The sequence below is a fragment of the Pangasianodon hypophthalmus genome, chromosome 28 (genome assembly GCF_027358585.1).
Source record: "Pangasianodon hypophthalmus isolate fPanHyp1 chromosome 28, fPanHyp1.pri, whole genome shotgun sequence".
NCBI classification, from domain to species: domain Eukaryota; kingdom Metazoa; phylum Chordata; class Actinopteri; order Siluriformes; family Pangasiidae; genus Pangasianodon; species Pangasianodon hypophthalmus.
Window position 1 is genome coordinate 13,540,899 of NC_069737.1, and position 15,110 is coordinate 13,556,008.

The window sequence follows — 15,110 nt, forward strand, 5'->3', positions numbered from 1 at the left end:
GCTCTTGGTATTTCTGGAACTGCCCTATCTTGGTTCACTTCTTACCTGTCTGACCGCCAGCACTACATCTCTGTCCGCCAGGCTAAGTCCTCTACTGCTCCTGTCTCTCACGGTGTTCCTCAGGGTCCTGTTCTTGGTCCTTTACTCTTCATCATCTATATGCTCCCTTTAGGTAACATTATTCATCATCACAGGTTTAACTTCCATTGCAATGCAGACGACACCCAGCTCTATATCAGTTCTCAACACAACTCTCCTTTTCCCACCAACTCCATAACAACTTGTATTAATGATATAAATGCTTGGATGACCAGTAACTTTCTCAAACACTGATAAAACAGATCTACTACTTGTTGGTTCACCAAAAAATGTTGCTCCTTTCTGTGCTGATAATGTTAACATTGCTGGAATTTTGGTTTGACCTTCCACCACCGTTAAAAACCTGGGTATAATCTTTGACTCCTCTCTCTCCTTCCTGCCTCACATTTCTTCACTCACCAAATCTGCCTTCTTTCACCTCCGTAATATTGCTCGTTTACGTCCCTTCTTAAATATCAATGGCGCTGAGACACTGGTTCATGCCTTCATCACTTCTCGACTAAACTACTGTAATTCTCTTTTCTATGGTCTACCAAACACAACATTAAATAAGCTCCAATATATCCAGAACTCTGCAGCTAGGGTTCTCACTTTTTCTAAGAAATCCTCTCATATTACTCCCATCCTACACAGACTTCATTGGCTACCCATTCATTTCCGTATTCAATACAAGTTTCTCCTTATCACCTTCAAAGCACTTCATGGTCTCGCCCCCCCATACATTTCTGATCTCATTCATACTTACTCCCAAGTTCGCACATTACACTCATTAGATACTGGTCTACTGTTAATTCCACGCCACAGGTTAGCATGTTTTGTGGGGTTTCTCCCTTCAGTCTCCTCTTCTAAAACCTTCCTCTTTTTTCCCCTGATGAAGTTCTTTGTTGTGTTAACAGTGTGTTTTGGGTCATTGTCTTGCTGCATGATGAATCTCTTCCCAATTAGATTGGATGCATTTCTCTGTAAATTGGCAGACAGAATTTTTCTGCAGACTTCTGAATTCATTCTGCTGCTACCATCATGAGTTCCATCATCTATGAATATTAATGAGCCTGTTTCAGAAGCAGTAATGCAAGCCCAAGCCATCACACTACCTCCACCATGCTTAACCGATGAGCTTGTATGTTTTGGATCGTGATTAGATTCTTTCTTTCTCCACACTTTGGCCTTTACATCAGTTTGGTAGAGGTTTATCATGGTTCCAGAACTTTTGTTGCTCATCTCTGTATTTCTTTGTGAATTCCAATCTGGCCTTCCAAATCTTACTGCTGATAAGTGGTTTGCATTTTGTGGTATGGGCTCTATATTTCTGCTCTCGAGGTCTTCTTCGAATGGTGGATTGTGATACTTTCAACCCTGCCCTTTGGAGGTCTCACAATGTTTCGGTCATCAACTGCAGTTGTTTTCCTTGGTGGACCAACTGCAGTTGTTTTCCTTGGTGGACCAGTTTGATGTCTGGTTGATAGTACACCAGTGGATTATTTCTTTTTCGGGACATTTTTCTTTGATTTTTCCTCTTTTCTCAGCTTCAAAATCCTGCTTTTCTCACATAGACAGCTCTCTCGTGTTCATGCTGGTTTATTCCTTTTTAATGACAAATGCAGTCTTCACAGGCAAAACCCAAGGCTCAATCCAAGAGCAGACATTCAGAGCTGGGGTGTCAGGGTTGTAACTGGTCAGTAACTGGTCTGTCTCTCTATAGTCAGGTTGTTGTATCTAATCTGTAGTTGGTTGTTTTCTGTACTCAGGATGTTGAATTTGATCCACAGCACTGTGATGGCAGTCAGCGAGCGAACACACAGCAGCAGCACACAGGCTGCTGTCAGTCTGTAACATCTGCTCCATGCAGTGTTAGCTCATATGGGAGAACAGATACAAACATGTGTGTTCATTTTTATTAGAACATTCATAACCAGTATGAATCCAAATAAGTTAATATCTAGAAAATCTCATAAAGCAATCACAAAAATACAGTTGTGGTCACATAAGTCCACAAACTACAGAACTCCCCAAAACCTCAGATGGGTACTGTACAACTGTATACAAGGAACTCCCCTACAGTGGGACTGATTTCACCACAAAATTTTTTTTGTGGATTTCTGATTCTATATAAAGGTGTCTGGGTTATATAATGGCAATTAAAAAGGAAAGAAATACCAGGATACAGTCCCTAGAATCGACTCTGTGTACATACACTACTGTACAGCTGCACGTCTGTGCTAATCTGCTCTGTACTCACACAGTTTCGTTACTTTGCTGAAATGTGCAACAATAAAAAGACTTTAAAATGACTATAAAAATGAAATAATAAATCACAGATGACTTTAAAATATATGACTTAGAGCTCTATCTTTTAAAGTGGACACTTTGTTTCATTTTTTGTTTTATCTTTGTTTTATTTCTCTCCACTGTCCTTTATGAAAAAAAAAATAAAGCTGAGATCACCTAAGTATAGATTCTGCCCATCCGTAATCACCATTCTTAATGGTAGAACCACCACCTAGGCTACTTCCTCACTTATTAGGGTCCTTAAACTTACATTCTCCTTCTGTTATGACCCCCATTCTGCTCCCTGTTATGACCCCATGACAAGTTCAGGGAAGACTCAGGGTCAGTAACTTGTAACTAACCCTGTTGTGACTGGGCAAATGGACCAGCTAGGCTGATTAGTTCCAACAGAGGGAAAACATATGTATTTCATACAACCTATAGCCAACAGGCTAGAGGGAAATTCAACAATAAAATCTATAGCGCAGCACCCCAGTAAAACTTCACATATGCACCTAAGGTTACAGAGAACAGCAACCAACATCAAGAAAAAAAGGCTGTTTCAATCTAGAAAGGACACAAAAAGGGAGAAAACAAAACATAAACTTCACAATTTACCGCATGCCACACATGCACCCACACACACACACACACACAGTAAAAAGTGCATATCGTCCAAACCAGCCTTGGCATAAAAGTATATATATAGCATAAAATAGTTATATATATATATATATATATATATACACACAAGAAATTTGCAGCTACGAAACTAATAGGCTAAATACCTCAGCATGACAGGTCCGTTCAGTAGCTAGTATAAAAAACATAAGCATAAAAAACTACGCCACATACATTAAATAACCCCTTAAGTAATTTAAACATACCCGCAGCACTGGTCGAGCATGACAATGACTGGAAGTCAAGGTGCTAATCCCAGGATATTCGCGCCAGTCAGGTCACTCGCAAAACACTTAATAAATTTAGCCACACACAAACACCTGTTCAAGCTCACTCGTACAGCTCCTTCCAACATTCAGCTAGAATCTCATTAGGTTGGGCAGCCTACAATGTGCCCCAATGAGTATGAACCTTGGGCTGAACAGCCTTTCCCAACACACATCTCTGACACTGCTGGCACCACCGTTCTGCATCCCGGGCCATTTTGGCCAAAAGCAACGGCTCCGGAGCAGCTGCAGGGTTCTTTACATACCCTGATGGCCATCCTCTATGCAGAACCTCTTCTTGCAAACACTGAGGGAGTAACATTTGAAAAAATGTCTCTGGCCCACCGCCTGTGGTGTACACCACCCGGTACAACACCCCTTCTCATTCAACCAGCCGATCCCACTGGTGAAACAGCACCCTGCTGGAACAGGACAAAGATTTGTGCTCTTCAGCTCGAAGATACCTCCCCTCTCTACGGAACCTCCATATGGGGCCAATCACCGGGTCAGCATCCTGTAGAAGGCTCAGATCCTGAGGTGAGCTTGATGGAAATGCCACGACCTCTCCACACTGTGGCAGCCAGCTGATCATGGCCAGTAGCCAATATCCCCAATGGCGGAACCTCTGTCCCAAAGGCAAAATGCTCCAGGTACTGCCGGGATAAATCATCAGCATTTTGATTGTTCTTCCCTGGGTGATACTTGATGGTAAAATTGAACAAGGCCAGCTGTGAAGCCCACCGTTGCTCAATGGCTCCCAACTTGGCGGTCTGTAAATGACTCAGAGGGTTGTTGTCTGTTAAGATGGTAAAATGGTTACCCAGCAAGTACTCTCTAAATTTTTTTGTTACAGCCCATTTAACGGCAAGAAGCTCAAGCTTCATGGAACTATAGTTGTCCATATTCCTTTCAGTGGGCCTTTAATCCCCTGCTGGCAAAAGCAATAGGGCGCAACCTCCCACCCTGCTCTTGTCAGAGGATGGTGCCCAACCCCCCATGGCTTGTATCTACTTCCAATACAAGGGGCTTTTTGAAGTCAGCGTAAGCCAAGACTGGGACAGAGGTGAGCCTCTCCTTCAAATGTCTGAAAAGTCTGTTCACAGGCATCATCCCAGGCCGTCAGTAAAGGGACCTGAGGAGTCTTCCTCTTCTTGCGAGTTCCACTGAGTTTTCCTACAAGGTGGTGCAGAGGGGCAGCAAGCTTAGAAAACCCCTCTACAAACCTTCGATAATAACTCGCAAAGCCAAGAAAGGATCGTAATTCAGCAAGATGGCATGGACGCTTCCATTCTTTGACCATTTCAATCTTTGCAGCATCAGTAGACACCCCCTCCGCAGAAACCACATGGCCAAGGTAACTCACTTGGTGCTGAAAGAATTTACACTTCGACAACTTGACCTTCAAACCTTGCTCCTGCAACCTGGCAAACACTTCCTCCAGTTGCTCAAGATGTCACAGGTACAGCAGAACTGACTGGTAGCGACAGTCCCCAAACATGCGCTCCATAAGATGCTGAAATGTACCTGGGGCATTACAGAGCCCAAAGGGCATACGATTGAACTCAAATAGACCAAATGGCTTACAAAAAGCAGTCTTAAACTTGTCTTTCTAAGCCATCGGCACCTGATTGTAACCAATCAAGAGTCGAAAACCACTTTGCCCCAGACAATGCGTCTAACGACTCTTCTATTCTGGGTAAGGGATGGGCACCATGGCAGGTCTTCGCATTCAGCTGTCAATAGTCAACACAGAGTCGAAGGCTACCATCTTTTTTAACCACCAAGACGATAGGAGATATATATGGTAGATATGAATAAGGACTTCTGCTTTCTCTGATAATTTGGCTGTCAAGAAGCTGCTTAATGTGTGCCTTCACTGTCTCATACTGGGAGGGTGGAATCACCCAGTATGAAGCACTGGGGCATGATCCAGCAAGGGAATTTCATGAGCGATTAAATTAGTGCAATCCAAATCTACCTGGCTACACATAAGTCCACAAACACCTTGTTAGTGTATGGAGTTTACTGTGCTTTCTTGTTCAACAGCGCTTTATATTTTAACACACATTAGCATGCCAATGCCAGACATAAGAGAAATATTTACAAAGTATTTAAAAGGAGTATAAATAAGAAGGAAAAGAAAAAGGAGCTGGACCATGGTGGTGCTAAAGGAAAGACCATAATATAACCAAAACCAAACTTCCCTATTCTCAAATTTACACTCACTCCCCTAGAAACAAACCAAACCAAAGATGTCTACCTACACTAGGCTTCCCTCACGTTCTTAATGTGTTTAGGTATCTTGTTACCTACGTGTGGTGTTATGTATGAGCGTGCCCTTTCTTACCTGTCCAAGCCTCGTTAAACAAAAGAAAAACAGACAGCGTACATAGGCTGGGTCTTGTTTGAGAAATCACAAAAATCAAACAAATCAGAACACAACTCAGTAAGTCAATTACAGACAACACAAACATTCACAACTTCTTCTTCATTTGTCACACTCTCAGCTCTTTCGTCTCTCTGTACTCTCCTCTTCTGGTTCCGGTTCCAGAGCGGCTTTTATGGATTGAACTTCCTCCTCTTGGCAGCCTGGATTGATTGAGGCAGTGAATGAAGGCAACATGCTCCAACGAACAACCTGTAACATCTATGAAACTTACAACACACAATTACCGATTAAAACGATGTGCAGTTGCACATAACAATCCCCATTTCATTTTCTGCTTCGTTCTTTTTTTTGGAATAACCACATTTAAACTCCCTCTAATCTTCAGTCTGAGAGAGTCCCAGGTCAGAATTTAGTAATATTTTTCAAGACTTGACGTATAACAGTGGCCATGATATAAGAAGCCGAGCAGCTTTAAAAGTAGCCTAATTGCATATAACCGACATTAGCACACCACTACGGATCAGTCCTTCGAACATGATCCTCTGCATTCACTCTAAAAACTCTTGACTTGCAGGAGTTCTCAAATTTGCTATTTTATGAATATTATCCAACTATTCAAACATTAGGCACATTACTGAAATGTTTTCAGTAACATTTTGTCTGTTTCTGAAAGCCATAGAGCTTTTTCTTTCTTGATTAGAACATTTTTTTGTTTAAACTTTCGTAAGCCTGAAATTGATATATAAGCTACATGGTTTTGAGGCTAACACATGCTTCCTCTCAGACACGTGAAGCCAGCTGATGGCATCTTTTTGAAATGCTGCTCATGGGGCAGGCATCAGGGGGCAGCATAACACACTCGCAGTAAAGCGCTATCCGCCCAATTCCACATACCTGAGCTCACAGATGCCCATGATTGGATAGTGTCATTGTGATTGACAGGAGAGAGAGTGCCATCCCTCCCACTCTAAGAGCATGGCCAATTTTGCTCTCTTGGACTCCCAGCCACAGATGGCTCTAGCATCACGGGGATTTTAATGCACAATCAGACATTAATAGCTTTTTTTTTTTTTTTTTTTTAACATTAACTCTAAACCTTCCCCATTTACCGTGCCAGAAAACATGGGAGCTGCATCAGCTGATAGTTCAAAACCCCTGCACAACTGTCAGTCATACTGTTTCGTATTCACATGTCGCTTGGCTCATCTGCTAAAAAAGACATTTTTGTGTTCTGTTGTGAAAATGTGAAGCTCCTACGCAAAATGTGCAAAGGCTGGCAGCTCTTAAATTTACATATTTATTTTTTGGTAGGCATATTTTCCATCTCATTCCCCTACCTACAACCCCTGTAGCTGTACCTGTGTGTTGAATTTGTTGGTACTCTTTGTGTTGGTGTCGTTTGTCTCTGTGTCATAGTCTTCCAAATGTATAAATGTGTTTTTATAGGCAGTTTATTTTTAGGGTCAGATTTTTGTCAAGTATCGCAAATTACTTGTGTTTTATGGGGTTTTTCCGGAAAGGTAAAATTCTAGATTCAAAGTGCACTGGACACACCCTAAAAAATTCTTCTGTTCGTGAGGCCTTTCTGCTTATAGTTTGTCATGATAGTTTGTCAGGTCAACGCCCTGAGATCACACATTTTGCTTGCTTGTTATAAAACACATAAGCCAAATGCATAAAACAGGAAATAACAACAGCAACACAAGCAGTCAAGTAGGTAATGTTCTTTCAGACAGCCACTGAGTGTTGTGTAGTTTTAGACAATTTCATACTGGTACAACTGCATTCAGGATTACTGCAAAAAGAAGAATGGAGATGAGTGAGGATATTTATGCAAATGCAGAAGTTGCTGAAGACAACAGAGATGATTCCAGTGACTTTGACAACTCCTATGAAGATACACTCACACTCAGAAATATGTGTATACGTACTGATCTATTTATTTTATTAATTTATTAATTTCCATCAATTGAAGATATCTGGGTTTGAGATCAAAAGATGATTATGAGACGATAGATCAGAATTTGAGCTTTGATTTACTGACATTTACATCTAGGTGTGTTAAACAGCATAGAAGATGGTGCCTTTGATGGTAGACCACTCAATTTTTAGGTGAGCAAAAGTATAGGATCAGATAGTCTTAGAGTAAATTAGAGTAAATAACACTTAATATTTGGTTGCATATCCTGTGCTTGCAATACCAAAACCAAACACAGACCTGAAGCTCTTACTGAGATTACAGCCCAGCCAACTGAATTTAACATCTTTAAAACCTTGTAGGTTTACAGTGTTGACAGCTTTGCGAGTTCTGTAGCAAAGCCATGTCTTATGCTTTGGTTAGCTGGTAGCTATAACAGACCCTCAGCGGGTGGTTCTTTGCAGCTTTTTGGTATGTTGCTCTTTTTGGTGTCTAAACAAGGTCATTTACTGATATTATAACTAGCAAAACAACATGAGTGAACAAGTGGAGTGACATTCAGTTTTGTTGAAATGAAATTTTCAGCCTGTAGAGGGAACTTGAGCCAATTAATAATAAATGTTATAAATACATACATTAACATTATACATTTTAGGTTTTTTATTGTTTGTTTTTGCCTATTTTCAAGAAGATCTATAGCTCACACCAAGGTGCTGGTATAATTTCCCTGCTGTAAATCTCACTGCTCTTCTCAGTTTGGCTTCTGAACAATTGATGTACAAATGTTAAGTTGTTAAATTGCCTAATTTGTTTCTAAATACAGGAAACAGCCATGCAGGGAATAAATGTTACAGACTGACTGCAGTGTCTCTGCTCCTGCTGTGTGTTCTCCTGCTGACTGCCATCACAGTGCTGTGGATTAAATTCAACAGCGTGAATACAGAAAACAACCAGCTACAGACCAGTTACAGCAACCTGACTATAGAGAGAGACCAGTTAAAATTAGAGAGAGACCAGTTAGAAACTAGTTACCAAAACCTGAACACAGAAAAAGACCAGTTACAGACCAGTTACAAGAAACTGACCAAAGAGAGAGACCAGTTACAGACCAGTTACAACAACCTGACTAAAGATAGAGACCAGTTACTGAAGCAAAAAGATGAACTTCAGGAAAAGTTGACTAAGTTGGGTGAGTACATGCTTTAAATGTGGTGAGTGATTGTAACAGTTCCATGGACAGGAACCGCTCTGAGTCTGACAGAGAACATGGTTAACACAGATTATGTAGGCTACAGTTAAGAGTTTACAGATTTGTTGTTGTTTAAAAGCCTCTTGTTGCACAAAAACACTTTGAAATGTGACACATTATTAGTTATTAGTTTACATTTCTCAAAAACTGTCTGTCCGATCTCTGATATTTTCTGACATTTGAGATATTTTGTCACTTAATTACCATGCCTCAAATTATTCCAAATAGATCCCAAATACCTGATGTTGTTACAACATACTCTTTAAAGTCTTGAACAATAGTTTTCTTTAAGCACTGAATGCTTTAGCAATGGAATTTAAGGTATGGGCAGGTCGAATCATTTGAAGTCATGTGGTCCAGTTTCTCTGGAATTTCCATAAGTACCAAATCAACTACATACAGTAGATGGAGTTATGAAATAAATGAAGTTTGAGAGAAAGACCATGTTTGAAAGCTTTACTAGTCAAGCTGAAGTCTCTGTAGCACCTTGTACACCCCATAATACTGAACAGGCTGCAAATGCTTTAAACCATTCCTGCTGGTAGACTTCAGTCTGGAGCTTTTAGCAGTAAGCAACCAAGCTCCAAGAAAAAAGGTTTTCAGACATACATCCCCTTCCAGTTCCATAATCACACCTCACACCACCTTACGTTAAAGACCTCATCTGCTGCTTGCACAATTCTCCATTTCTACAAACCTCATGTCCTTCAGCACTGCATTCCTGGTGCTCCCATAGGGAAAGGAATTCGGATTCAAGGCTCCAAAACACTTTACTTCTTTCTCTCTGTCAGTGTTTCTTTCTCATTTTCTTTACAGCCGAACTTCTAACTTATAAATGAATTCTGGGATTAATGTGTAGGAAATGGTTCTGAAGAAAGATAAAAACAAAAAATCCAAGCAATGAAAAATACCCTGATTCTTATTTCCTCTCACAGGCAACTCATTTACAGCACTGAGATATTTTGGTTCCAGAGTGATTTAAAATTTAAACACATTTTGAAACCAAATCATTCAAATTAAAATTAGAACATTTTAATTTCTTGGCTTTTAGGATGGATATGCTTTAGCTCCAAGCCTTACTACATCTCCAGTGAGAGGAAGACCTGGACTGAGAGCAGACAGGACTGCAGAGGGAGAGGAGCAGACCTGATGATCATAAACAGCAAAGAGGAGCAGGTACATATGCATAGTTAAGCATTAGTTATAATGCAGCTTTAAAGGATATTTGTGTGCAGATTATGGAACCAACACACTGAGTACATTTAGTTTCTTGATTACACTCACATTAGCACTGTGCTAATCAGGTTTCTGACACCTCAACAGGAGTTTGTGGAAAATTTGAGCAAGAGCAAGAATTATGGATTTTATATTGGTCTGACTGACCTTGATAATGAAGGAGTGTTTAAATGGGTGGATGGAACATCACTGACCACTGCGTAAGAGATTATCCAGTAATATACATTACACAGGATTATACATTGTTCATTGGGATTTTATTAATTTACTCTTGTGTCCAGTGCAATAGACCTTTTCTCTGTTGTTTCAGGTACTGGTCATCTGGAAATGGTTTTTCAGATAGTGATGACTGTGTTGTAAACAGGTATGAAGGAAGTGATAGATGGTTTGACAGACCATGCACAGAAACTTACTACTGGATCTGTGAATAACTCGTCTCCAGTAACAGCATAAGACCATCATTACAATTACACACACACACACATACAGCAACTGTAGCCATACTATTGCATTTATGATTGTTTTATGAGTAAAAATGTATTATCGCCTTTGCAAAAAAAAAAAAATATATATATATATATATATGTATATATATATATATATATATATATATATATATATATATATATATATATATATATATATATATATATATATATATATATATATATATATACACACACATCTTAAGTCTTAGGCACATGCACAGAAAGATGCCTTCTAAAATAATGAAATTAAATGTTTCTACCTTAAAAAATGCCATAAAAAGCAGTAAACAGTAATGAATGAAACAAAGTCAATATTTGGTGTGACGACTCTTTGCTTTTAAAAAATTATTAGCCTCAGGTACAGTGTGCAGTTTTATAAGGAAATGAGCTGTAAGTGTTACTGAGCATCGCAGAAGCAGCCACAGTTCCTCTGGAGACTTTCTTCTTATTTTTGCAGCAAAACCCAGCAGCCTTCATTACGTTTTTTTGTCTGAAAAGTGTCTCTTATGTAATTTGCTGCTTTCTTTTCCAACATACAGACATTTTTCTGTAACATTTAATTTTGTGCTGGATAACTAATGTTTTTAAAATTGAAAATTGAAAATGCTTGATAACGTAATGTCTTGATAACATAGAAGTCATAAAATAAAAATCAATAACAAAGTTTATACTAAAAAAATACTATAAAGTACTGTATATATTAACAAAGCCCCATGTGTCACAATTATTGGCACCTCTAGAATTTTTTATGAAGAAAATGCATTTCTATTTTTATGCATTTTATATATTTTTTTAGAATTGAATTGGGCATTTGCATTTATATTTACATTTTCCAGTTCACCTGAGTGTTTAGGAACTCTTAAAGAGGTTGCCCATTCCTGTTTCCCTGGGATATAAATATGAGGAGACAGAGGCCAAAATCAATTATTCGTCTACATGGCGAAGATTCGAGAAATGAAATAAAATGTGTTGACCTTCATAAACCATGCAATAACTATAAAATGAAATACATGCCTGAAAATGCCCAATGCTTCTGCATCTGACTGTAACAAAAAAAGCACAGTTTTCATTTTTAGAATGATTTTTGCTTTCAAATAAAGTCAAGATGAATTTTTATATTTCAAATGTGTGTACTTTCCATTTGCCTGTGTACTGTTTGCATGCAATGTTTTAAATACATCTAAAGTGATATTTATAAGATATTGCCAATGATCATGGCACATACTTCTGCATTGTGTATATATAGTGCTTGTGAATAGCTTTATTTAAATATCCTTAAATAATGTAGTGCCTTCTTTGTTTTGCACTTATTGTACTGCCATCCAATGATAAAGTAAATAAAGTATTGAATTAGTGTATGATTATTATTATTATTGTATAGAGGTATACACAAATTTAGAGTTTTATAAAATTCACTGCAAGCCGTATTTTCCCTGTCATTGCAATCAGTATACTTTGGAATATTTGCTCAAGTTGAAGGTACTCAAGGAACCAGACAACTCAGTGTGAACTTTGATCCTGAGCTTTATTTTGCTGAGAGAGAGGTAGTTTAGTCAGAATTAAATAAATAAAGAAATAATAAAATGAGCAAATGCATCAATAAATATATAACCGAATCAATGCATTGTGAAATAATTCAAGAAATAAATCATACTGCACTTATTATTAGAAAATATTATTTCATCAAACTCTTTTTCACAAAAAACATTGTCAGATTTTGGTTCAATGTTAATTCCATAACATCTTTTTTTTTTTTTTTTTTTTTTTGAAAATGCCCTTTTTCATTTCATAATGCCCTTTTTCTTTTCCATAATAAAATGTTTATTCCCTGCTGACAATTTTTATTTTGTTGTAAAACCATCAAATTTCCACCATCTTATTAAGATCATGATAAAAGCCATGATACAGCCATCATATTAAAACCATGAAAAGTCCACATGTGAAAAGTGTGTGAAACATAACAAGATAAACATAACATAATAAAATTGTGTTATTGAGTGCAAACTCCTCTGTCCTGAAGACTTTCCTATGGCTTAAAACTCACTGACTGTTACATAGTGTTGACACTGGAGACTCCTTCCATAAATGTTAAATAAACAGAAATCTCACAATGGAAAACGTCATCATATCAACAATTACACATTCTCCTTTGTTAAATAACAACACATTTCAACCTGTTTATCTGTTTATTATTAGCCCTAGATTATGTAGATCACATGCCATACAAGTAAACTGTTACTATAGTAACTATATCATATTAGACACACATAGTATTGCATCAGAGCCATCATTGTATCATTAGAATGATCTTTATTAATTTTTGTAACCAATAAAAGTAACTATACCCCTGTACATTGTTGTTGTCCTGTTTGTGCAACCTTCTCCCGCATCTTCTTCTGCAGCAAGCTCCTGTAACGCTCTCACATACGTTGTGTAGCGCTTCACCTCCTGCTCCATATAAGCTAAAGATAAAGTACCATCCCAAAGAGGCAATGTCAGATAGTAATCTATATGTTCTGAAACCCTCTGTAACTGGTCCTTGTGGTACTCGAGCTGCTGCTCTAGAGACAGAGTGGTGGGGAATGAAGGTAGGACCTGAGGGTGATGTGTCTTGATGCTGTGTGAAGCAGAAGTGAGTGGAGGAGCAGAGTAACGGGCGGCGATGCGGTTAATGATCGCAACCCATGATGTCTGCTCTACTTCACTCTCGGCCTGGAAGTAGAAGAATCTGGAGTGTGCGGTCTTGAGGCACAGCACATGGGGCCTCTTTTTGTAATCTACAGGGTATGCCATGGCATGATGCAGTCTAATGGCATTCTTGTTGTCTGCCTCGCACAAGTCAGATGTGTCTTTTTGTAAATGCAGAACCATGCCTTTTAGAACTGCAGTAAACGGCTTCCATGCTCTCTGGCACTTTTTGGTTTTTCTCCCGTTCTCATCTGTAACTCTTTTGCAGATGAGATTTCCTGTTTTGTGGACAGTAGTGGTAGGGTTGTTGTCAGTCCCAAATGATGACTTACAGCCAGAATCCTCTGGTATCGATGTTTCCTTTCTGCCCACAGACCGACATCTAGTTTTAACTCTGAACGCTTTAAGCGGCTTCGTTTTGATCGATTTATAGATGTTCTTCAAATGTTTCAGAGGATACTGAAAGTCGCAACTCGCACTACTGAGGTTTGCTAGAAATTCTTCACAAGTCATTTTCCTCCCTTTGTGACTGCCATTAAGATCAGCATTCAGTATGATCATGGCCCAACTCAGGTTGTACACTGCAGTCTGTAAGCCGAGCGGTTGTCCAGTACACATAAGGTACCAATGAGAGAAGTGTGTTATAAGGAGATGCTGAATCTCGAGTTCATCCTCTGGCCAAAGCACTTTGAGGAATGTTCGGAGAGCCTCGTTCAGAGACATCGACCCAAACTTAAAGTACGTCACGTACGCTTTCACTGTTACCTCGGCTAATTCCAGATCCTCACTCAGCTCCCGGATAGTCTTCGGACATCTGAACTCCTCCTGGTGGTAGAGCTGCCTGGCAAGGGTCTGCCCTTTCAAACGGGTTTCTTTGTTCGTCAAAACGCAGAGTTTCACTTGCTGCATTTTACCACAGATGTTCTCATGGAAGTCTCTCTCAACTTCTTCCTGTTTTGGTAATTCGGTCGCAGCATCTCCCTGCTCCGTTGTTCCAGATCCAACTTCTTCCTGCTCCATTGCTCCAGGCGCAACTTCTTCCTGCTCCGCTGCTCCAGACACAGCATCTTCCTGCTCCGTTGCTCCAGGCGCAGCATCTTCCTGCTCCGTTGCTCCAGGCGCAGCATCTTCCTGCTCCGTTGCTCCAGGCGCAGCATCTTCCTGCTCGGTTGCTGCAGGCGCAGCATCTTCCTGCTCGGTTGCTGCAGACGCAACTTCATCCTGCTCCGCAACTTCTTCCTCTTCTGTTGCTCCGGCTGCAACTTCTTCCTCTTCATCACTGTCTGGCGTTGTTAGCCAGTTTTTAAGCACTGATGGCAGAAAATAATACAACTTCTCCATCGTTTAGTCCGTCGTTCTGCAGTGAGACTGTAGTAAGAAATCAGCTGTAAATAAGAAAGAAAGCTCGTGCTGTGTGTAGCCTCTTTAATATAAGCGTCCCCTTTGTGACGTCACACACATGTCACAGTCCCATGGCGCCGCCCCAAATCGAACCATTCGATGACGTCATAGCGGGAGGGAGCATTTGGAACAGTCCCCGAGACTTCACCACAATCCCGCACGCTGCCCGCGGTGTTCTCGCGAGGCAGAGAGTCACGTGGTCACGGTGTCACGCCTCTCAGTGTGGACTGTTGCTATGAGCTACGAGCTGAAAACAATTAGACACAATCGGCTGCAGTGCGATGAGCAGCGAAAACTTCAGCCTCATTTTCCCCTTTTCACAGAGGGACGAAGTTTATTATCATTTCGTCAATGCCTTCAGCAAAAAAACATCAAAATAAATTCAGATGATGTGCAATGGTGAAAGCAGCTGTGTGCATGCAGCAGC

At 39.8% G+C, this 15,110-nt stretch overlaps 1 protein-coding gene across 1 annotated transcript; it reads right to left on the minus strand.

The window, feature by feature from the left end:
* Window positions 1-3,820: 3,820 nt before the first annotated feature.
* Window positions 3,821-14,623, minus strand: LOC128317627 (PH and SEC7 domain-containing protein 1-like). The gene is made up of 3 exons (XM_053230731.1): window positions 12,973-14,623; window positions 4,416-4,487; window positions 3,821-4,110 (listed from the first exon to the last, which is right to left on the minus strand). Exons 1-3 carry the CDS (start codon window positions 14,621-14,623, stop codon window positions 3,821-3,823), a joined length of 2,013 nt encoding a protein of 670 aa, XP_053086706.1.
* Window positions 14,624-15,110: the final 487 nt, after the last annotated feature.